Raw genomic sequence first — 22,341 nt, 5'->3', positions numbered from 1 at the left:
AGAAGCTCAGTCATCCGAGAGGAGCTCGGAGTAGAGACGCTGCTCCTTCGCGTCGAAAGGAGCCAGTTGAGGTGGTTCTGGCATCTGGTAAGGATGCCTCCTGGGCGTCTCCCTAGGGAGGTGTTCCAGCCACGTCCAGCTGGGAGGAGGCCTCGGGGAAGACCCAGGACTAGGTCGGAGATATCTCCACCTGGCCTGGGAACTTCTCGGGATCCCCCAGTCGGAGCTGGTTGATGTGGCTCGGGAAAGGGAAGTTTGGGGTCCCCTGCTGGAACTGCTGCCCCCGTGACCCGATACCGGATAAGCGGATGAAGATGGATGGATGTAAAGTTTAACACTTAAAATAAGAAATTCACTCTTAAAACCAGATAAATTATCTAACAAGTTTTTAGTTTTTTTTAATCTTGGTAAGAACCAAATAATCTGCGTTGTGTGTGTGTATGTGTGTGTGTGTGTGTGTGTGTGTGTGTGTCTACCTCTGCCATAAATGTTTCATGAGAGAACTAATCTGTTGTGTTTCCTCTCAGCCTTCCCAAGCCCCAGTTTTCCAGCTGGCTCATAGAGCAGGTGGAGACAGGCCAGTACAAGGGCCTGCACTATGTGGGCCAAAACCAGTTCAGAGTCCCCTGGAAGCACAACTCCAGACGAGACTGCAATGACGAGGACAGTAAGATATTCCGGGTAGGTTCAGGAGCCTCTACTTATCTGACATAGCGTGATTAGATAAAATGTCGGTGCCTTTGTTGACATTCCGCCTGACACTAGTCCTACTGCTTGTATTTTGAAGAATAATATTGTGCCACCAGCACTCCTCGTGGGCGTTTCTGAAGAAAATTACCTCCACTTTATTATTGCAGAGGGCTAATTTATGGCAGGTGTTGACTGATAGGGGCAATTATAACATCCACTTCCCTTATGTCAATATTAGAGCCCGACCAATATATAGGCATGCTGATATTACCGGCCCATATTAAGACATTTCCCAAACTATCGTAATGGCAATGATAATGGTTGATAAATGGAATATTTAAAAAATAAAAATAAAAACGGACTAAACACCCTTCAACCATGTTGGTGTTGGTGTTTGTCCACCAGAGGGCGCTCTACAACATCCTTGTTGGCAACTCTTTGATTTTTTTGTCATTGTGTTTTTGTTCAATGGACTTTAAGTTTTCATATCTTAAGTTTGTATTTTTATACAATTAATTTTGACTTTCCTCCATTAAAAAACAAAACAAGTTTATTTTTAAACTGCATAATTATATTATTTAAGTGAGGACTCATAAATACTACAAATAACTGTTAGGGAAATCTACGCATTTCTGGATTTAAAAAATAATTATACAGTATATGTCGCCCGATTTATCTGGATATCAGATTTTTAATTCATCAAAATATTTGTATCAACATCAGCCTTAAAAATCCTTAATCGGTCAGGCTCTAGTCAAAATAGCGGAGGCAAAGGGGTTAATAACACTTATTATCCTTGAGAAACAAATGGAAGAATTTTCTAAGCAGCACTAATGGGGGGGGGGGGGGGGACGACGACTCTGGAGCTGCTTTCTCATATGTAATTAATGCGTTTTATGATGCAACATTGACATTTTTGATGGTCAAGGGATTGTAAGAAAGTGACAGTGATAACGGAATCCTGAACTTTCTCTTTATTTTTGATGGCAGGACAGCCCATTGTGTATAAATGTGAATGTATATGAAGTTTATTTAAATTCCTCTTTGTATGGTACACAGGCATGGGCAATAGCGAGTGGAAAGATCAACGAGTTCCCCAACGACAAGGCCAGGTGGAAAACCAACTTCCGATGTGCTCTGAACAACCTCTCTGTGCGCTTCAAGATGATCAAGGATAATTCCAAGAATCACGAGAATACAGACGACCCTCATAAAATCTATGAGATTATCAACACTGAGTGTAAGACCATAGTCATTAATCCAAGCCTTCTACCTTCACTATTTTGAGTTTGGTTGCAAAGGAATGTGCATCTCTTTTGTTTATCTGCAGACAACTATGAAAGTCCGCCTACACAAGACTTCCAGGAGGATCCTGTCATCTACAGCTCTCCTATAGAGTACATCCCCTCAGGAAATGAGGTGCGGTATTGCCTGGAGCGCACTTTCACTGCTCTATTTATCGGCTGAATATCACACAATTTTGTTGGTTGTGTTTTTTTCCATTCAGTGCGTATTAAATGCCTAATCACTATGTTCCCCCCCCACCTCCAAACAGCATAACCTGCTTAACAACTTAATGGCTTTGGATCTTGGCAACCAGCAATCAGGTACAGAGTCTTATGACCATACAAGTCATAAAAAAACATACTCTCCACGTGTTTATGTTTGGAATAAAGGTTAATTTTAGTTTTAATCTTTTTGATTATTGTCTTCAATAGAGGAGCAACTGTGGGTTGAGTATGGACAGCACAATCCAGGTCTTCCTGAAAGCTATCATGAAGCAGCCGAGGACCCCCCTCAGCTTTTACCGGATCAGCCTTCTTACTGTGAAGGTATGTTCAGGCGAATCCAATCCAATTCCTCCATTATATTCTTTTTATAGACTGTGATTGTGTGTGTTTTTGTTTTGTTTGCAGTAAATCCTCCGCCAGTCCTCAGTTCACCTCTGCAGCCTAGTATATATGACTTGGAGATCTCCATCCACTACAGGAAAAAAGAAATGCTAAAGATGACGTTGAGCACCGCCCTTCTCCAGCTCCACTACCAGCAGGAGGCCCCTGAGTTCAACGCTCATCATCTTTGCTTCCCCTCCACGGATGGTCTGCTGGACCACAAACAGGTACATGATTACATCAGCTGGACATTTTGTTTGATGTAATTGCAAAAATCCACCAGAAAATGACTGAAAACAGTTTATCTCACATTCTCTAAATTTTCTTGCGGTTACGTTTTTTTTCTTCTAATTGAAAGTAAAAAATGGTGAATGCATTTCCTTTCTCACAGAACCTATGCTGAGCTGATTTACCATAACATTTAACATTACTGCTTTCCTTACTGTGTTACCACCAGTTGTAGATCAGTGGAATAGTGGGAAACCATTGTCGGGGATGCGTACCACTCACCAGCGTGCTCGTTTACGTTCACAAGAACCGCCCATTCATAAAAGCATTGCTGCTTAATGCTACCATGCTAGTGGTCAGAAACTCTACAGGGTAACTGTTTTAAGTGTATGAAATATCTGTCAGTCTAATTTTATTTTTGGGTTTGCTCCCTGACAAAGGACTTTGGTAGCTCACATGGTAGAGCAGGCCCCCATATAGAGGTTTAGGGTTAAATGTTATTGCTGTTAACGCAGCAAGGGCCGCAGGTTCGACTCTGCCCCGCGGCCCTTTGTTGCATGTCATTCCCCCTCTCTCTCCCCTTTTGTCTTCAGCTGTCCTATATCAACATAGCTTCAGTTTGAATGGCCTTCCAAAGAGAAGCATAGAAATCCATCACAGGATAAAGAAATATCAAATTTTCCCTTAAGTTTACATACTGCTGTACATCCTTAATGTGCTAAAGCTTTTTCTATGTAAAAGCTTTTCTAATCCCTCTTTTTTTTTTTTTCCACCAGATTGAGTACACCAACCGCATCCTTAACAGCATCCAGAGAGGTCTGTTCCTACAGGTAGAGAACACTGGTATCTATGCCTGGAGGCAGGACCGGTGCCATGTGTTTGCCAGCACCAGTGACCCCAGTGTGGCTCACCCAGACCCAACCAAGCTGCCCCAGAACACCATGGTGCAGCTCCTCAGCTTTGAGAAGTATGTTAATGGTAGGTGTGGATATTATTACTGTTACATTTTATGTGAAGCCAGCATTAGGTTTGCGCTGTGAAAGAAATGGGTCCACCTGCATCTGTTTCAGAACTGAAGCAGTTTAAAGAGAACAATGGTAGCTCTCCAGACTACACCCTCAACATGTGCTTTGGAGAGAAGTTTCCTGATGGAAAACCTTTGGAGAAGAAGCTCATCATAGTCAAGGTGACCTTCTTTCCTGTATTCCTGAGCTTTCCCTCAAAGACAAATAGTGTTTGAGATCATCTCCTTATAGTTCTGCAGATTCAAAGTGCTGTAAAATGTCTCAATGTGTCACTTTGCCCCCGTAGGTGGTCCCTCTGATCTGTCGACACCTCCATGAGGTGGCCCAGATGGAGGGGGCTTCATCTCTTCACAGCGCCAACGTCAGCCTCCAGATATCCCACAACAGCCTCTATGATCTTATTAGCTCGGTCTTTGGTCTGCCGGCAGATGAAGATCCAGCACGGGCTGCTGCGCCTTTTCTACCTCAGATCTGACATTTTGTCTCTTATTTGCCCCTAATGGGGACTATTTACTACCGATGGCACACCACGCTCTTACCCAAAGTTACGCTAAAATGTAGCCAAACTGGTGACATATTGAATATGTTGACCAGATAAAGTGGAAGGACAAACAATTAAATTATTTAGTATTATAGTAAATATTGCATCATCTGCCATTACTCATTAACTGTAACCGCACCCTCCTGCCCTGCATTATCCTCTGAACACATTAGTCACAAACGTCAGGCATTTTTATCACTACATAAGAAGTTAACTCCACTATTGGACTGTTACAACTCATAAGCCAATAACTTTTATACTTTAGAATACATGTTTGATTACTGTAAATGTCAAATCATCTTAATGAAATATATGGTTTGGTTGAAATTGTATTTATGTAGTAACCGAATAATGCCTAACATGCTGGTAAATCTTAACATGGGTTAGCTTTTTAAACACATATTTACGAGCTTGTAAAATGCAAAGAAAAGTAAACTATAACTGTGTATGTAGAGGTTTGTCCTGCAGCCATTGACACTCACTCACTCGTGGTGAATTGTTTTGCACTTCAGAATGTCTTATTTATATACTCCGCTGGTTATTTTTTAACTTTTTACCTTGAATAAAACTGGCATTTACCTGTGAATGAGGTCTCAGTTCATTATCGGTGTATTTCAATGTAATATTATGGAGATTGTATAATAATTTTTATACAGCTTTCCAATGCCCGGCCCTGACAAGTCCTTAGCCGAAAAACAAAAATTAAGACAAAGATTTATTTTTTATTATTAAATCCACTTTAAACCCCAAATCCAGAATATGAGATGAAACCCTATTATCATTCGTGTTCACTTTTTAGAAAACACATGGTCTGTCTCATCAATTAAATGCAGAAAAAAAGTAAAATACATTCAGATAAACATGAGCACCTGTTTCTGTAGATTCTCCCACTTCTAGTCCCGGGCTTTACAAAGCCAAATTAAACGGGACAACACAATACAAGGCAAGTCCAACCACCCACCTAATCCGTTTTTTACAGTTGGCAAACTACTGTAGACAGCAAAATGATGCACACGCAGAATTAGTTTTTCATAAAGAGTTCTGGTGAAGACAGGACAGCGGAGGAGTAAAGGATATGAAGACGAAGGGTCAGGTTTAAGACACAATGACAAAAACATTCATAATTAAGTACTGCAGAAACCTCGGGGTGAACACAAATGATTCTTTTTATGTTGTACTGTAGTACTGAAGTATTTGTTTACTTCTATTATACCTACCTTGGAAATTGCTGTGAGATTGTTTTTTTTAAACTGGGTTATATATCCATCTTACAAAACCATCATATTATGCCCAAAACATAGCTTAATACTTTACATTAAATATAAAAACAACCTGGTAGTTAAAATGTTTGCAGACATGAGAGCACCAGGTGAAGACAGTGACAAATTATAAAAATGGACAATTTTTAAAGATAATTGGGACTGCCACTCAGCCACCGAGACATGAAGTCTGAACTTTAAGCCTTTTCACTCCTATTCTTTTCACTACTGTGGAGCAGTGGTCTCCATTTAAGAAAAAACAACAACAGATCGCCCCAAAAACAAATGTAATCTCTTTTATTGAGGGAAATTGTGTTTCTTTTATTTTTTTTATTTTTTAATAGTTCAGCACAAAAAAAAAACTAATTATTCCCTGGTTTTCTACACTTCAGTGATGGGTTGAAAAATGAATAATGCTGAGATTGAAAGTCGTGTTTTGATCATAAAAAACTAAAGTAGTTACTGCTGCAAAAAAGAAGAGGCTGTTTTTTGATAGTAGTGACTCCATTAGTCATTTCAAAGTGCTGAGCTAGAACTTGTGTGTAGTTTGCTGGACTATACGTAGCTCATTAGAGATGGATATAAGAACTGTGGAAGACAGATAACAGAAGCTTTCAAATACAAAACATAAACCAATAAACTCTATATACTAGAACCTTTTTTCGTCATTCCCAACAGACAACACAGACGAAGGAAACATATAAGTCTATATTATTTACAACCAAATCTAAAATTATTTAATAACTCTGATAAATGTTCTACAAAAATTGCATAACAGTGTTGTTCCTTAATGTGACAAACCTATTTATATGCATAGGCTGCATACTTTTATACAATTTCTTAACCAACAAAATGAGTTCTGCCACTGATACATACACCTTCAGTCCCACAAAACAAAACAGCCATATGAACTTCAAAGCCCACGCTGCATCCTCCCAGTGATATGTCTGTGGAGGAGGCTACCTGATTTATCACCATGGGAGGGTCTTTGAGATGTGCCTCTTTAAGGCACAACCTCAAGGTCTCCCATAAAGTTTCTGAGCTACACAACTACACAAAGAGACCACTTACCGACAGTGACTGTCCAAGCACAAGACAGCAATAGGTGCGGTTCAAGTGATCAACACAAGTTTGTAGTCAAAATTCAGTCAAGATGGAAAGCACAACCTTCTAGCTGCACCTTGGAGCTTTGAGCAAATCCTAGTATACCGTCTGGACTGGGTTTGTCAGAGAGTTTGAGATCACACCCGGTGGTAGAACACAAAGTAAAACATATGAACGCGTGTCGGCAGTGGGTGTTGCTGTCCTTGCCTGTAATTCACGCCTCTTCATGGGCTATCAGAGGTCCTGAAGGCCTCAGCCTCCTGTGCCTGCCCCACGTCCTCGCCTTTCTTGTGTTTCCTAGCGTGTTTGTATTTGTCAACGTATGCTTTGACCAGATTGCCCACCTTCACTGGGTTTATCTCCCCACTCTTGCTGTGGCACACCTGACGACCAGGAACACAAGTTAATTACATATATATTCTCAGGAAACGGTTGACCTGAGACACTGAGAAATTCCTTAGTTTACTACTATTAGGGGTAAACCTTTTAGTATCTTGGCAAAAATGTTAACCCACCTTTTGGACAGCTTTGCGTAGAATCTCTTTGTATTCATCTTTGTTGATGTCTCTCCTCTGGTAGAAAGGCTTGATGGCGAGCTTCACCTCTTCTATAGCTCTCTCCTGCATGTGCAGCTTCTTCAAATACTGACGGCAGGAGTGAAACACCACAGATGTCATTAAATAGTTGTCCACAAGTATTCTCAAAGACGGAAGGTGTTACGACATGTAAAATCTTCAAATCAACATTTAAAATCACAGACAACATGAGACCCCTTGAGATTTTCAGTTCAGAAATGAAAACATTTAAAAACCAGAATCCGCTGGTCATTCCTCACCAAATGCCTTTCCTCCGCCTCTCCTTGTACACCATCAGAAGTAGAGGAGGAACTGAGAGGACCAACAGCACCCCTCTTGGAGGGGTGACCAACCACCTGATCACCTCCAGTGAAGTCCTGTGGAAGTTAAGAGATTATTTGCATAATAAGAAAATAAAAGATTACACAAGGACAAAATAAAAGATCGAGTAGATTTAGGGCTGCAACTATCAGCTATTTTCATAAAATGGCAAAATTGTGGAAAATGGCCATTATAATTTCACACAATCCGTACCGATTGCACTCATGTGATTCAGTCTTTTTTCCTATGCAACAGTGGGAGGACTTAGTTTGGAATGAATGATTACAAATGTGTGGACAAGAGTTTTCACTTTCACAGAATGGCTTTTACTTTCATTTAGTCTGAAACACTTGCTTTACAGTTTTAGTTTTTACCATGTGACGTTCCCTGGGCAATACATTTGCTTCTTCTAAATAAACACTGCCACCCTGTGGTGATTTCATCACACTATTGTTGTAAAAAAAAAAATTCAAAATATTAGGTTAACTCTGGGGTAACCTCTGCCTGTCTTACCTGACTGGGTGTCCGGACTGTTGAAGGGGGTCTGCGAGCTCCTTCCTGCTTTAGCTTCAATTTATATAGAGACAGCTCTGTGCAAGAAAGAATTCAGAAAACATTTAGCTGGGAGCCAGATTCAAAATACCCGTCTCTGCCAGCAGGATAAAATATCAAGATGAAGTTATCCAAATTTGTGTGTAAGAAAAAGAAAATAGGCAATTGTGTGTGAAACGTTATCTAGAATCCCTTTTTACATCTTAATTCTTCTGAGCAGCAAACTAAATTTGGTGTGATGCAATCCAGCAGCAACACTTACTGCTTGCGGATTTCTCTGGTTGAGGCCCCTGGGGCTCCTGTATATTCCAGGTCACCCTCTTCACCTGAGTCTTGGGTTTAGCTCCCATTACAGTCGAAACTCGTTCATTCTTCCCCTCCTCTACTTCCTCCTCTTGTTTGACAGAGGCGGCGCTTTCCTCTGTGCGCTCAGACTTCACAAAGTCCAGGTTGTCCAGCATCACGTCAACATTAAAGTCATCATCAGAGTCTGAGGGTTGCCGAGGTTCCTGCTTCACAGAAACGGTCAACCCAACAGTGTCTGGTTGTTTTCCGGAGGCCACTGACTCTGGGTGAGACTGAGAAACTGTACCATGGTGCCCGACTGTTGTAACCGGCGTGGTCGGTGTAGAAAACGAGGCGACAGGGTGTAAGTGGCATATTTCTGGGGAACTTGGCTCAGTTTTAATTACGGGGATTTCACACGTCTCAGTCTTGATTGCACACGTCTCAGTCTTGATTTCACACGTCTCAGTCTTGATTTCACACGTCTCAGTCTTGACGGGGTCTTCTTTGTTTAACTCCTGATCTATGCTTTTGGTTACCATCGAAGCATGCGTGTCAGTTTCTTCTTTCTTAATTGGTTTGGTAAACAAAAAAGAATCTTCAAACATATCAAGAGATGTTTTACTTTCTTTCTTAATTTCTTTTTCGACCTTCATCTCTTCTGCCATTTCTTTTGTTGTGGCCTGGTCGTCTTGGCCTTTCTTTCTAACATTAGAAGCGGCAGTACAGGAGGGTGTCTTCTGTTTCTTCACTGTGGCAACTTTTTCCTCTTTGAGGGAGTTTCGAGTGATATCCTTCTCTTTTTTAATGTCCTGTAGCCGTTTTGTGTCTTTAGAGGACAAAACACAGGACCCTGAAATTTTCTGAGAGGTCTTGGATGATGATCCTACTTCTTTCCTTTTCTCTCTGGAGCTGGATCTGGACCTGCGTCTCCTCTTGTCTTTTGACCGTGACTCCACATTGCATCTGGAGGAGAGAGACGATTGTTCCAGTTGTGTGTGGTCTTTCCTTCTTTCCCTGGATCTGGATCGTGACTTTGACCGTGATTTTGAGCAAGACCGACGCTTATGGTCCTTTGATCTAGATCTGGATCTGGAACGTGATTTTGAAGACGATTTTGAGCGAGACCAACCATGTCTCTTGTCCTTTGACACCCGTCTTCTATCATAGTCTCTCTCTCCACCATCATTTCTCTCCTTGCTACTTCCTTTATGCTTCTTCCCCCTTGAACGCTCTTTGCTGTTAGAGCCGGAACCAGACCTAAAATAAGTAATGACAGTCAAACTCTTAACTGAAGAAAACACTTGTTGGTCTTAAATAAAGAATAATAGCAGATGTCAAACAGATGTTTACTAAATGATTGATATCAGGAATATTGGAAAAGGAATTACATATTTACCTAGATCGCCTCCTGTCTTTGGATCGGGATCGGGACCGACGTCTCTTTCCGCGAGTCCTATCAGGGGAACCGGACTGAGAGCTTTCTGAGACTGAGTGTGCCCTTCTCCTCTCTCTGGACCTTGACCGCCTTGAACTCGTATCTCTGTCCTTCTCGCTTTCTTTCTGTCGGCCTTCCTGGCCTGAAGCGTGACGGCCTTCTCTCCTGCCTCGGTCTGTCTCTGAACTTCTAGACCGTCTCTCCTTCGAAGCTTGGAAGGCCTTCTTCTTACGGCCCAAATCAATTGACTTCGGAGAGGACTTTGAATCTGATTTGGTTTCTTTTTTCTTGGTGGGAGCAGAGTTAGATGCTGATGATTCATTCCTACAGTCAAGGGGATCACTGTTTAAAGGGCCAACACTCTGTCCAGTCTCCTCCTTGAGAGTCCCCCTTTCAGTCTTTAAAAGATCCAGGCTGTGTGGAACAGGTGGCGTGGTGTCTGCTGTCTCGGACTTCAAACGTTTGACACTGTGACCAAACCTTTGACCTTCCCCTGCATTATCTAACCCAGGCTCTTTCTTAACTTCAGTGTCTTGTAACAATGTTTGTTTCTCAGTCTTAGTGTCTGCTAATCTAGATTCTTTTTCTACCTTGACATACTCCTCTGAAAATCTGACTTCCGATGATGTCGTTTCCTGAGAACTAGCTCTCCCTGGAATTTCCTGTGAGACCTCAATCTCCAATGTTTCAATTTTTACAGGAACCCGGTCATGCTTGCTCTGCACTAAACCCTTCTTGTTTCCTAAACTTGTGCTCCTCGAGCTTGTACTCTCAGCTTCATCATCTGAGCTGCTAGACTCTGACAGGGTGGGATTATAGGGATCGTAGATATTATCACGGTCTTGGTCTTTATTGAGAAGCGTACGTGATGCCAAGAGCATCTGTTTATCCCTGTGCAGCTGTCTCTTTTTTGCTTCATCTTCCTTTTCTCTCCGGGGTGTCTGTGTGCTGCCTCTAGCAGCCGAGGATGACAAGCTGCTTAGCCGCCTTGACTGCCAGGAGTTCCCAGAGATGCGGAAGCTCACTGCTGCTGATGAAGATGAAGAAGATGAGGAATAATGTGGCTGGCTAGCAGAAGAACCAGTGGAGGAGGAAGAGGAGAATGAGTTTGAGAAGGCTGAAGACGAGCTGGCTCCGACAGGCCTCTGCCTCTGGGCCTGACCGTCAGCCCTGCTCTTCTGCTGGTCTACACTTTGCTGCCTTCCCTGGTCCCCAGCCAGGCTGTTCATGCCTGTTACTGGAGGGACACAACCATTACTACCAGTGGTAGAATTACTACTATTTCCCCTACTACTACTACTGCTGCTGCTGCTGTGATTACTGCCATCTTGACTAGTGCCATCCTTCGTAATACCACTGCTGTCCCTTCTTATTTTTGGTATCCTAGGAAGCACTGACACATCTACCCACATGGGCTTTGTAGGTGCTTTTTTGGACTGTGATGAGGTCATTCCCCTGCTCTTGGAGCTAGAGTCTGGGGAGAGGTTGGTGGATGAGGAGAGACTGGGAGCTCTTACTCCATTGGTTCTCTGGTGACCAGGTGGGTGCGTGGGTCTGACTGGACGTGTTGGCTGCAAACTTGGATGGCCTTGGGGTGGTATATCAGAATGGAAAGATGGTTGGATGTTGCTGGCTGAGGAGGGCATGTAGGGTTGTAAACAAGAAGAGCTCTGGGAGACAGGTCTGTTTATCGAGCTATGGGAGGATCCTGGTAGGTCTCCGTTGTTGTGGCGAGACGGAGACCTGTCTCCTTGGCTGGGTGACATCACTGGGCTGATCTGGGTGCTGGCTTCTCCCGAGCTACTGCTATTGCTGCAACCTCGGTTTGACACAGATGGCATCACTGTATGATAAAAAAATTACAACACAAATTTGTAATCACAGACAAATCTTTTTATTTTTATAAAACTAGTGGTTTAATTCCATTTAAAAGTGGAATTATTATGAAATGATGAAAGCAACAAGTTCAGTCAGTTACAATCAACTGACAACAAGTGAGGAATAACTGTCAATGTAGGGGAACACAAGCAGTACTGCTCACCTCATGTGTCGCAGATTAAAGATAGATTAAAGTTTGATATTCACCAACTGGATATGCGTTTTACATAAAGCAGTTAGGCTGATTTTAGTCTATATCCTTGACGTTCCACTTACAGGATTGCTCCGTTTAAGAAAAAAAATCTGCCGGATGTCACTCATTTAGGCCGGATATCCGTTGCTTTGGGCTGCCTTTGTGTCAGCATTTTAAACTATAGATAGATGATCAATATACGAGCACTATGGTTTACCTTTTGTCAGATCTCTGCAGGTTAAATCCAGACAGCTAGCTAGACTATCTGTCCAATCTGAGTTTTCTGTCGCACCACTAAAACAACTTTTGAATGTACACGTTCCACCAAAACAAGTTAATTCCTAAGACTATTTTACAGAGGCACTGCGTTTTTTCCCAGTGCCTATAGCACCGCCGAAGAGGATTGTGTTTGGTTTAAAAAAATGCCAATAAACCAGAGCACATTTTACTCCCAACCCAGCATGCTGTGTGGACCAGCCAGACCCTCTTGCACAACGTGGTGGAGGAAGGTCTGGCAAAGGGTGACCAGGTTGATGTTAATTTGATGATGTTTGATTTTATACAGCTGGACTTGACGTAAATAGCTCTATTTCAAAAGCACCAATTATTTTCCTAAGAGGTAAGATAAAGTCAGATCTTTGGTCCTCTGGCCACACACACACTTACTTGGCTTTGTAGCTTTAAGGGAACCATCTCTATTAATGACAACATCAGAGCTGTCCATCAAGAGGACGCTCTGTCCCGATAGGATGCTGCCCAGGAGGTCGGGCACAGGAGCCGCCTCAAAAACACTCCTTGATTGGGGTACATCCATTCCTCTCCTGGTATAGGAAAGCAAACCTTTAATTAGATCAACCATATTTCATATATTTCACTAAGCAAGATACTATATTGATCACAAAGACAGATAGATTTAAAAAATTATTGTTACTTTGGCAATTATGATTTGTAAAGTGATACACATTTTCAGTCATTGGAATTGTTGTTATCATTTCTGTTTTTTTACCTGATTACCATTTTTTTTATCTTATCAAAACAAATTTCTTATATTTAACTAAGAATAAAAATGTGAATGCATTAACCGCCTTTATTTTTAAGCAGATTTAAACTGCTATAAATTTGTCATTAAAAGCAAGTTACTTTGTGACAAATACACAGTTTTTACTTTCTCTGGGGCATTATAACTAGATTTTTCCAAGTCCTGCATTCTTCCACCATGCTGCATTAAATTACTGCTCCCGTTAGAGATTGATGAGCAGAAACATGATCCTCAGCTATAGATACGGAAATTTACAAATCAGAACCTGTTCTGGTTAACCAAATCTACACATTATGGCAAAAAGGGGATGTTACCCGGATAGGCTTGCAGTGACTGGTCGAGCTACAGGCTGGTGAGAGCGAAGAGCAGAGCGAGAGATCCCCCGTCTCTTGGCTTCCAACAGCGACGTAATGTGGGCCTGCTGCTCTTCCTCCTGACTGGTCAAATAAACATCATAAGGTACAATTGACTCAATTATAACCATATTGTGTGTGTGTGTGTGTATGCATATACAGTCCCCTCCAAAAGTATTGTGATTGCAAGGCAAATCCCTCTGTTTTTGTTGTTTACTGAAGACATTTGGGTTCAAGATCAACAGATGAATATGAGACAGCAGTTCAAAATTTCAGATTTTATTTCCTTTAAACAACCCAGGACATAGCACTGTTTGTATTATACCACAGCATTTTTTGGTGAGTAAAAGAACAAATAATCTTAAAGTAAATGACATTTAATATTTGGTGGCATAACCCTCGCTTGCAATAACCGCCTCAAGCCTGCAACCAAAACTGTTGCAGTCTTTTACCGCAGGTTCTTTAAGTTCTTGTTTGTTTCAGAGGGTTTCTTCCTTCAGTCTCCTTCAGGAGTGGAGATGCATGCTCTATTGGGTTAACCGTCACCCCTGCACTGTGGTCGACCTGTTGAACGTCTGTTCAACGTCTGTTGCTCAGTACATCTGTGGTTTCGTTCTTTTTCAGGACATTCCAAAGTGTTGTGCTTGCTATGCCTAATGTTTGTCCAATGGCTCTGGTTAATTTCCTTATTTTCTCAGCTTGAAAATGGCTTGCTTAGACTTAGTCTAAGAAAAACTTAGACTAGTCATGTGGAGCCATTTAATGTTTGAACGATTAACCTAAATGGCAACACCTGGTCACATGTTCCAATAACTTTGCACACTTGGAAAATGGGTGGGTTCAAACAAACAGTGGCATGTCGAGAGTTGTTCTAGATTTACAGTAAATACCAGGAAATAAAAGCTGAAATTCTGAACTACTGTATCATACCCATCTTTTGATCTTCAATCCATCTTCAGTGAACAACAAAACAAAGGCATTTGCCTTGCAGTTCCAATACTTTTGGAGGGGACTGTATGTATGTGTACACGTATGCCATTTTATAGGTACAGTTTGCTAGTACCAGGTTGGACCTCCTTTCACCTTCAGAACTGCCTTAATTCTTCGGGGCATAGATTCAACAAGGTGCTGGAAACATTCCTCAGAGATTTTGCTCCATACTGACATGACAGCATTATGCAGTTGCCCATCCATTATGCTAATCGCCACCACATTGAGATTTGGAGACAATGGAGGCCACTTGACTACCGTGAACTCATTGTCATGTTCAAGAAACCAGTTTGAGATGATTTAAGCTTTGTGACATGCATGCGTTATCCTGCTGGAAGTAGCCATTAGAAGATGGGTACACATAAAAAGATAGACATAGTCAGCAACAATACTCAGGTGGGCTGTGGCGTTTAAATTATGCTCAATTGGTGAGAAGGGGCCCAAAGTGTTCCAAGAAAATATCCCCCCACCAGCAGCCTGAACCGTTGTAACAAGGCAGGATGGATCCATGCTTTCATGTCGAGACCAGGCAATGTTTTTCCAATTTTGGAGAGCACATACCACATGTAGAGCAGCCTTCTGCTGCTGTAGTCTATCTGCTTCTAGGTTCAACGTGTTCAGAGATGCTCTTCTGTATACCTCAGTTGTAAAAAATGAATATTTGAGTCCAACCAACGGTTCATGCTAGTTGCGGTGGTGCAATGGTGTGTGGGCCAAGAAATCTGCAGCAACCGCGTTGAAGCTATCACATCAATATGGACCAAAATCTCAGAGAAATGTTTAGTGCTGAGTCCATGCCAAAATGTATTGAGGCAATTCCGATGGAAAAAGGAGGTTTAACCTGGTACTAGCAAGGTTTACCTAATAAAGTGGCCAGCATATGTAAACAATTATGTATTTTGAATGGTATTCTGCAAAGCACTACAAAATGCACAAGTCTTCTTACCGATCCACAAATGGATCCAGGTCAAATGGATCTCCATAGATAGAGAGGGATGCTGCACCTATGTCAGCGCGCATGCTGCTTAGCGTGTGCTCTGACGGCCGATATACTGTAGGAAGCGAAGAGCTCTTCTTGTCCTTTACAATTCTAAGATTACTAGCAATACGGCTTCGAGGAGTGGCGGCCTTTTTCAACATCTAATGGGAAAACATAGGCTTAGAGTCAACTCAAGAAATGCATCTCATGACTACAAGATAAATATATATGTTTGTTTTATTAATTATTTATATATTTAATCCTTTACATTTTTACGATTACCTTTATTATATGTATATATTAATAAATTATATTACCCAACTGTTCATGGTTTACATTAAGTGATACATTAGGTGAAATATTATGAAACAAAATCATTTAAATCTCAAGCCTGATATTGATGACACACTTACCAGTTTTTTTCTGGATTTAGTCTTTCTCACTCTCCGCTTCCTCCTCTTGACTCCTGTACTTGCTAATTTACCGTTTTTACCCTTGGCGGAAGATGTCTTCTTGCTTCTAACTTTTCTGCGCTTTCCTGTTCAATCAATCAGAAAAGTAATCCCTCATCACAAACATCACAATTTTGACCTCATAGCCATCTCTTGCTTTTCCTTCCATTACAACGGTTGATGTGTGCTTGTGATTATGCCTTCCCTATCTGAAAACTGCAGTGAATTTGTATGCGTGTGCTTACTTACTGGTCTTGCGCCTGCGGCTAGATGGGACACGTGGTGTTAAGTCCCGTATATACACAGCCGAATTGAGCCCAGCCACCACAGCATTAATAGTCTCATCAAGCCAAGTGGACTGAATCATATACGTGGGAGCCAACTATTAAGAAAAAGTTTGCATTACTCCATTGGTTTGCTCTCACAAACCATACCAAAAACATGCACTGCTCCTTAACGCAAGCTTTTCTATCAATAATCAAATACAAAAAATGTCACAAACACATGCAGTCATTTCTCCTGTCAGCACCACTGAAGAACATTAACCGAACACACAACTCAAAGAGTCAATAATGTCACATCAAGACATTTCAGCAAGATCCAGCCTGCACATATGCTGTGGAAGTGAGTAATAAAGTAAGCCAAGACTGAAGCATCACGCCTCATGCCAAACCTGTGATGTCCGTGCCTGTGTGATCCGATGCCGGTTAACATTAGCTCGAACCCTCTCACTCTGCTGAGTTCGGGCAATAGCTCTGGTGGGACCTGCAGCGCCGGACTGTAGGCGGCTGGTGGCAGGACGGGCAGTAGAAGGTAGGCTCTCTGTATCACTAAGTTCTTCAGCTGAACCCCCTGAGTCAAGAAGATTAAAACTTCTGTTATGTGAAAAGATGCTAATAACAAAACTATTCTTAAGCATGGCCACTTGTATTAAAGTGAACAGTGGTATAGGTTTATATCATAGACTGTATAATTATGGAAAGAGCATATGTTACGTCACCAATTGGTTTGGGGAGATTTGCTATGAGTTGTCGAGTTTGCCGTTAAGGGCCCAGCCATCCTGGTTACAGAAGTGACGATTTTAAAAGAGACAGAGGAGTGAGGGAGGAGCCCTCACAGTCCACGTTATGTTACACACTTTTACTGGCAGTCACATGATAGCCATGGCCTAAAACACCCCTGCTTTATCGTATTTAAAAATCAACGAGACCATAACTCAAAAAATTTACATTCTATATCTCAAAAGACTTAAAACTAGCGATTGAGACCATGAACTTATTATGAAAATGTTTACTGAGGTAATAAATCAAGTGAAAAGTGGGTCACTTTCTCATGGACTTCTGCAGAAAAAGACGCACATGTTGCCCCCTGCTGGAATTCAGATAGAATGCAGGTTTAAGGCACTATCGCACTTCACTGAACCGGATGCTCTGTCCATTAATATTATACAGTCTATGGTTAACATGTATTTTTTGTAGGAATTAGTTTTTTTGCAACATATTTTCATTGGAAAATGTGAATTTAGGAAGGCAAAAAACTTAAAGGCTTACTTGAGTGACGGTTGTTGGCTTCACACTCAGGGCAGAACCATTCCTCCACCGGAACAGAGTCAAGAGGTGGTGTGAGACACTCCATGTGATACCTATGGAACAATAGTCCAATTGCTAATAATAATAATATTATTATTATTATAAAAGTTGATAGTTTAGTTTAGAGATGATTAGTCTCTCTCACCCAGCATCACAGCCATCGCAGAGCAGGAGGCGGTCCTCACGGTCAGTGCCCCCACACACCTCACAGCTGGTCTGCTCCAGGTCCAAATTTACTGTTTCCTCTTGATCTTCCTTTGCAGGCTTTTGTACTGTGATCTGAATGAAGCAGTCATAAAAAATCCCACGTAAACAACTAACCCACAACACATAAATATATGTAGAGTATACTGGGTTGATAAATGTTCCAGAAGTTATGCTACCAAAGACTGAAGGCACTCACCATTTTTTTCACTTTGCCTCCATAACATTTCCTTAGGTATATGCTGTTGAAGGCCATACGATCTACAGGGCACGAGTTTGCATTCTAAGTAGCGGAAAACAAAAACATTCAGCTTTTTAAATGCAATGCATATACTGATAATCAACCTAATCAGTTATATGGTGCAATCTAACAAAGTGCTTTCTCCTTGGGCTCATACAGCATGAAGTCAGCCCCACCTTGGCCCACGCAAGGATGCAGTCGAGACAGAAGTAGTGCTTGCAGTTCTCTGGTGTTGCAACAGGCTGGCTGCTGAATGAGTTAAGGCAGATGGGACACTTCTCCGTGTCCTCGTCCGAGCTCATCCCTGCAACGTCGGCAGAGGTTATCCCAAAAGCTCCATCCTCAGCCTTAGCATCTCCCTCCTCTTCCTCATCTGAAAAAAATTTGTAGAATTATGTTATGCTTCTTATGCTAAAAATTAGAGACTGCAGTGTATTCTGTAATTACATAAACCTTTATCAGTGAAACAAGTTGAGCAGAGAATTATATGATAATCTCGTAATAATGAGTCACTCGTACCATCCTCCTCTTCCTCCTCCTCCTCATCATCCTCCTCCTCCTCCTCTTCTTCTTCTCCATCTACATGATCCACCTCTTCTTCCTCCCCACTGTCAGTTTCTTCCTCCACAGACTCCTCTTCAACATTGTCAGAGTCATCTAAGAGGAACAGAAATGCAAGGTGCGTTAAAAGCTGCAAGAGGTGTTAAAAGCTTTTATGTATGTTTAATCGTGTATTCTTATCAGTAAATGCATGGTGGTGAAATGTACAGTACCTATTTCACCAACTGATGACTAATGACCAGATACATGGTAAACAAACTACCTGAGATGGCCCACAAGGCAGCCCTTTTTCCTTTGCTGTGGGATGTACTGCAGTTGATCAGCTCATCTTGGCTGTCATCTTCATCCATGGCTGACCATCAGAATAAAACAGCAGGACAGCTTTTTTCTAATGAAACCATGAGAACATACAGCATAATTGTAATGTTTAATTAAAATGTACAAATTGTACGAATATGACTCAATTAGATCTGACTAAATCTCATTGGGGAGTAGGTGTGTTGGTAGCATGTAAGCTAATTTGTTATCATGTTAGCGTTACCTTACATTGACTTTGCTAAGACTGCTAGCAACAGCATGCAAACTATGCTATGGCTACATTTGTAAACAAAGAAAGCTCAACACCAAACAGAGTGCATCCTCTATACCTTGGATAAACTATGCATGCAGCGTATAGGAAGATATTCACATTATATATATATATTCACTGACGAGAATATGGGACTAACCTGTAACGCTGTTCTTAATAGAAACATTACCATAGCTAGTGGCATTAGCTTTAGTGTGGCGTGTTAGCTAGCTAGCCTAAGGATAGCTAAATTTAGCATACGTCAATTACAAGCCCCTTCGGAGTGTGCACGAAAAACACTTAGTGTGTGAGGGAATTCACACAAATTCCTCACCTACGCCTTTTAACTTAACTGTCGTATTTGAGTATTTCATATTAATTTCAAACCTACCCTATTCAGTAGTGTGAGGTATTATTTAAAGTGATTTGAAGTCTCCACGGTTGTTGAGTGACACCACCGGCTGGCTAGAAACGGAAATGGCAGAGTGCACTCAGACAACTGTGCCTCTTAAAGAGACCGTATTCGTTCAGCTGAGATCAGTCACAAAAAGGATGGCAACCACTTTCACACAAATGGCATGTTCTTATTTAAAAAAAATATACACATAAAACATAAAGTGCACATATAGTTTCCAATCTACAAGTGTGCAGGGGTAAAAAGTATCATTTGAGACGCATGTGTAATGATAAATTATCAGGCTATGATGATAAATTGTTGTATTTTACACTCAGTGCTACCTATACTAATCATAATATAACACAACATAAAAAAATTCAAATCAAATCAGCCTATTACCTGGCATTACCCATGGACTGTAGTAGTCTATGCTATTACCATAATAATTCTTCCCTTGAAGTGCTAGTGCTGTCACAAACCACAAGCAGTCAATACAGTAAACATTAGCACCTGTCGCCCCCTGGTGGTAACTGGAAAAATCTGATGTTAGATAATCTAATGTAATCCCGATTTGCTACTTTATGTCATGAGGTTATGTGTATCCTGGCTGGGAATAATCCTACCGGGTTTAAACAGTCAAAAACTGGTCCGAAGAAAGCTATAAAATATAGGCTACCCAAAGTCCAAAAGTTGTTTGATAATATCAAAACAAAGAAAGAACATCATGTTCCAGTTGACAAGTTCAAAAGGGGGTCAATTGGGCAAAGTGATTTTTTTTGTACAAATCAAAAAAATGAGCGTTTGTCTAGTTAATCTTTAGTTGGTGATAGTAATATTATATTTTTATATCATATTTGCCATGAAAGACTTGCATTTCTTTAATCAAGTAGTGTAGAGAATGTTCTGTATTGAAGCTGCACCTGTTTTTATGTGATGTTGAAATATAAAGGGTTAACACAAATTTAATGTTGTAATTTCAAATCGATTTGATGCTATACAATTTGTTAATGATGTCGGGGAGTCCAAACTCTCACTCCGTTAATAATTGAGTGTTGTCTTCTCCTCCTCCTCCTCCTCCTCTTCGTCGTCATCATCAGAACAGACATGCCGCATCCTTGGTACGTGCATAGCCACACTCCGCTCATGGCAACACTGTACACAAGTAAGCCGAGTTCAACCATTTCTTACTGTAGGGGTAGGGGCGTTCTTTGTTAAACCCGCTTAAAGCACATTTATCCCACCTCAAGAAGCAACTGTCGCATCACATGTCGATTATTTAATGGTAAAGAAATATGTGTCGCATTGGTATTTGCCGGAAATACTCGGTGAGGAGAATAATTATTAACAAGGGAATGGTTTATTCCTAATGTACGACGTGCAGAACTGAACGCACCGCACACCAACTATGACTCTCAAAGTCAACTGAAATTGCTGGCAATATAAAATCCACCTCTCGGAGTTTTTTATTTGTCGAAATTCTATTATTGGTGGGTCGTCGAACTCAAACGCGGCGGCCCATTGGCTGTGCATGATGCCAGTTTCTCTCTCGTTTCCATTACCAGGTCGGGTTGCAGATGCAGGGGAGTGGGCATGGTTGGGGTAGTGCAAGTGAACTCAACTTGTGTCGGTGTGCTATACTATATCTTCAAAATGCACCTAACTTTAACCACGCACAGTGATTTATTTTCAGAGAAAAAAAACTATTTGGATGTTTGGATAGATGGTTCGTGGCGTCCTGTTGGCGAAAATGATTTTTTTTTCTTTTAAAATGAATCCAAAAGAAAACTTGGGGCTGGTAAGTATACTGCCTTTATCTGCCACTTTTCTTTATTCTATAGCCTATGGTGTGGATGAATAGGCGACATCCAACAAATCGTACAAATCGTTGGATGCAATTTCTCTACATTTCTTCACAGTTGTGAGATGTAATTATTTATTATTTAGAACTTTTTCATGGAAAAAAACATTTCAATAAATGTGGGTAGCCAAATGCATGGACTGGAACTGGAAGCCAGCTGTAATTTCTAATTCTGTAACAGTTTGTTACAGTGTTTGGTTAATGGAGGATTTAGGAGATTTGTCAATTTATCTGAATTGTTAGTGCCTATAATTTTGTGCTGTGCACGATCATCTAAGTAACGCTCTTTCTAAGTAATGTGAATAGAAGATAGCCTACCACCAATCTCCACTTTATGTTGACTATGTATGTTTTTTTTTATTGTTTCAATACACAGCCTTTGTCTGTGTCCATCCGCAGATTTTGTGTGCTTATGGTTGTCAGTGTTATCTGAAATCTAAAAGCAGGTAAGCCACTGACTAACGCACATTGTGCCAGTTGCCAGTTCCACTGTGCGTGTGACAGCGGCTAACCTGGTTTTGGGAGTACTTCTCAATGTTGGCTCGTCCAAGAGCAGCCACAGCCGGAGCAGATCAACATCTAGATCTACAATCAGTCCATGATCATGGGTTGTGCACAGTGCTGGGAAAGGCCTGCTCGATACGTCTGCCCTCCCAGTGGTCTCCATGTGCACTGTAGCCTACTTCTTTCTATGCTCACATACTGTTCCTTATTTGGGCCCTGTGGCTTTAGCATTTCCTCCTATAGAGCCGACATGTGTAACGCCACCTACTGTTCAGACTATTGGTAAGAGTTGTGTTACTTACCATAGTTTCTGTTTCCTCAGCGTGGTTTAGATATAATAATCATTATCACACTAATTCCCATTTCATGGGGGCCCGAGGGTTCTTGAAGAGGTTATTATAAAGATACTGAACTTAGTTTTAGATCAAAATGGATGGAGAAAATATACCAGTGTGTCCACGCCTTTACTCTAGTGGAAGCAGTTTTCCAGTTATTTACAAGTTTGTTCCAAATAAAAAAAAAATGCATATCAATTGTATCAATTTTGTAACATGTGTGTTTGCAAAATGTATCCCTCAAGTGAGAAGTAAAGTTTCCACTCACATCCATTTTGCATTGTGTATCT

General features: G+C 41.2%; 2 protein-coding genes across 4 annotated transcripts in view; one reads left to right on the top strand and one right to left on the bottom strand.

Moving 5' to 3' along the window:
* Nucleotides 1-4,962, top strand: part of irf7 (interferon regulatory factor 7) — a 5,804-nt gene extending 842 nt beyond the window's left edge. The window contains exons 2-10 of the mRNA XM_034879373.1: nt 528-681; nt 1,750-1,930; nt 2,021-2,109; nt 2,246-2,297; nt 2,409-2,522; nt 2,607-2,809; nt 3,587-3,788; nt 3,881-3,996; nt 4,122-4,962. Coding sequence (XP_034735264.1) covers nt 528-681; nt 1,750-1,930; nt 2,021-2,109; nt 2,246-2,297; nt 2,409-2,522; nt 2,607-2,809; nt 3,587-3,788; nt 3,881-3,996; nt 4,122-4,310 — 1,300 coding nt within the window. The 3' untranslated portion in view covers nt 4,311-4,962. The remainder of the gene's footprint in view (nt 1-527; nt 682-1,749; nt 1,931-2,020; nt 2,110-2,245; nt 2,298-2,408; nt 2,523-2,606; nt 2,810-3,586; nt 3,789-3,880; nt 3,997-4,121) is intronic.
* A 174-nt stretch (nt 4,963-5,136) lies between these two features.
* phrf1 (PHD and ring finger domains 1) lies at nt 5,137-19,459 on the bottom strand. Of its 3 annotated transcripts, none has more exons than XM_034878212.1 (20): nt 19,349-19,459; nt 18,652-18,788; nt 18,348-18,485; nt 18,005-18,201; nt 17,787-17,870; nt 17,529-17,662; nt 17,345-17,436; nt 16,468-16,646; nt 16,044-16,176; nt 15,756-15,880; nt 15,310-15,503; nt 13,335-13,457; nt 12,648-12,802; nt 9,872-11,753; nt 8,940-9,732; nt 8,450-8,897; nt 8,149-8,225; nt 7,575-7,691; nt 7,255-7,383; nt 5,137-7,122 (listed from the first exon to the last, which is right to left on the bottom strand). In XM_034878212.1, the coding sequence occupies exons 2-20, from the start codon at nt 18,737-18,739 to the stop codon at nt 6,964-6,966; spliced, it is 5,247 nt and encodes a 1,748-aa protein (XP_034734103.1). In that variant the 5' UTR covers nt 18,740-18,788; nt 19,349-19,459; the 3' UTR covers nt 5,137-6,963. The 3 variants fall into 3 exon arrangements, with proteins under 3 accessions (XP_034734103.1, XP_034734102.1, XP_034734100.1); XM_034878211.1 differs by having other exon boundaries at nt 8,450-8,927; nt 8,970-9,732; XM_034878209.1 differs by having other exon boundaries at nt 8,450-9,732.
* Between the last annotated feature and the right edge of the window lie 2,882 nt (nt 19,460-22,341).

The sequence above is a fragment of the Etheostoma cragini genome, chromosome 8 (genome assembly GCF_013103735.1).
Source record: "Etheostoma cragini isolate CJK2018 chromosome 8, CSU_Ecrag_1.0, whole genome shotgun sequence".
Taxonomy (NCBI): Eukaryota; Metazoa; Chordata; class Actinopteri; order Perciformes; family Percidae; genus Etheostoma; species Etheostoma cragini.
The sequence above is the reverse complement of the archived record's forward strand: the minus strand, read 5'-3'. Positions and strand labels throughout refer to the sequence as shown.

Excerpts from the sequence above, each read along its gene's own strand:
- phrf1 (XM_034878209.1), bottom strand. The coding sequence starts at position 18,739 with ATGGATGAAGATGACAGCCAAGATGAGCTGATCAACTGCAGTACATCC. Across the intron at positions 15,881-16,043 it reads TAGCCGCAGGCGCAAGACCA|GAAAGCGCAGAAAAGTTAGA; the intron begins GTAAGTAAGCAC and ends TTGATTGAACAG. Across the intron at positions 7,384-7,574 it reads AGGCGGAGGAAAGGCATTTG|TATTTGAAGAAGCTGCACAT; the intron begins GTGAGGAATGAC and ends TCCTGCCGTCAG.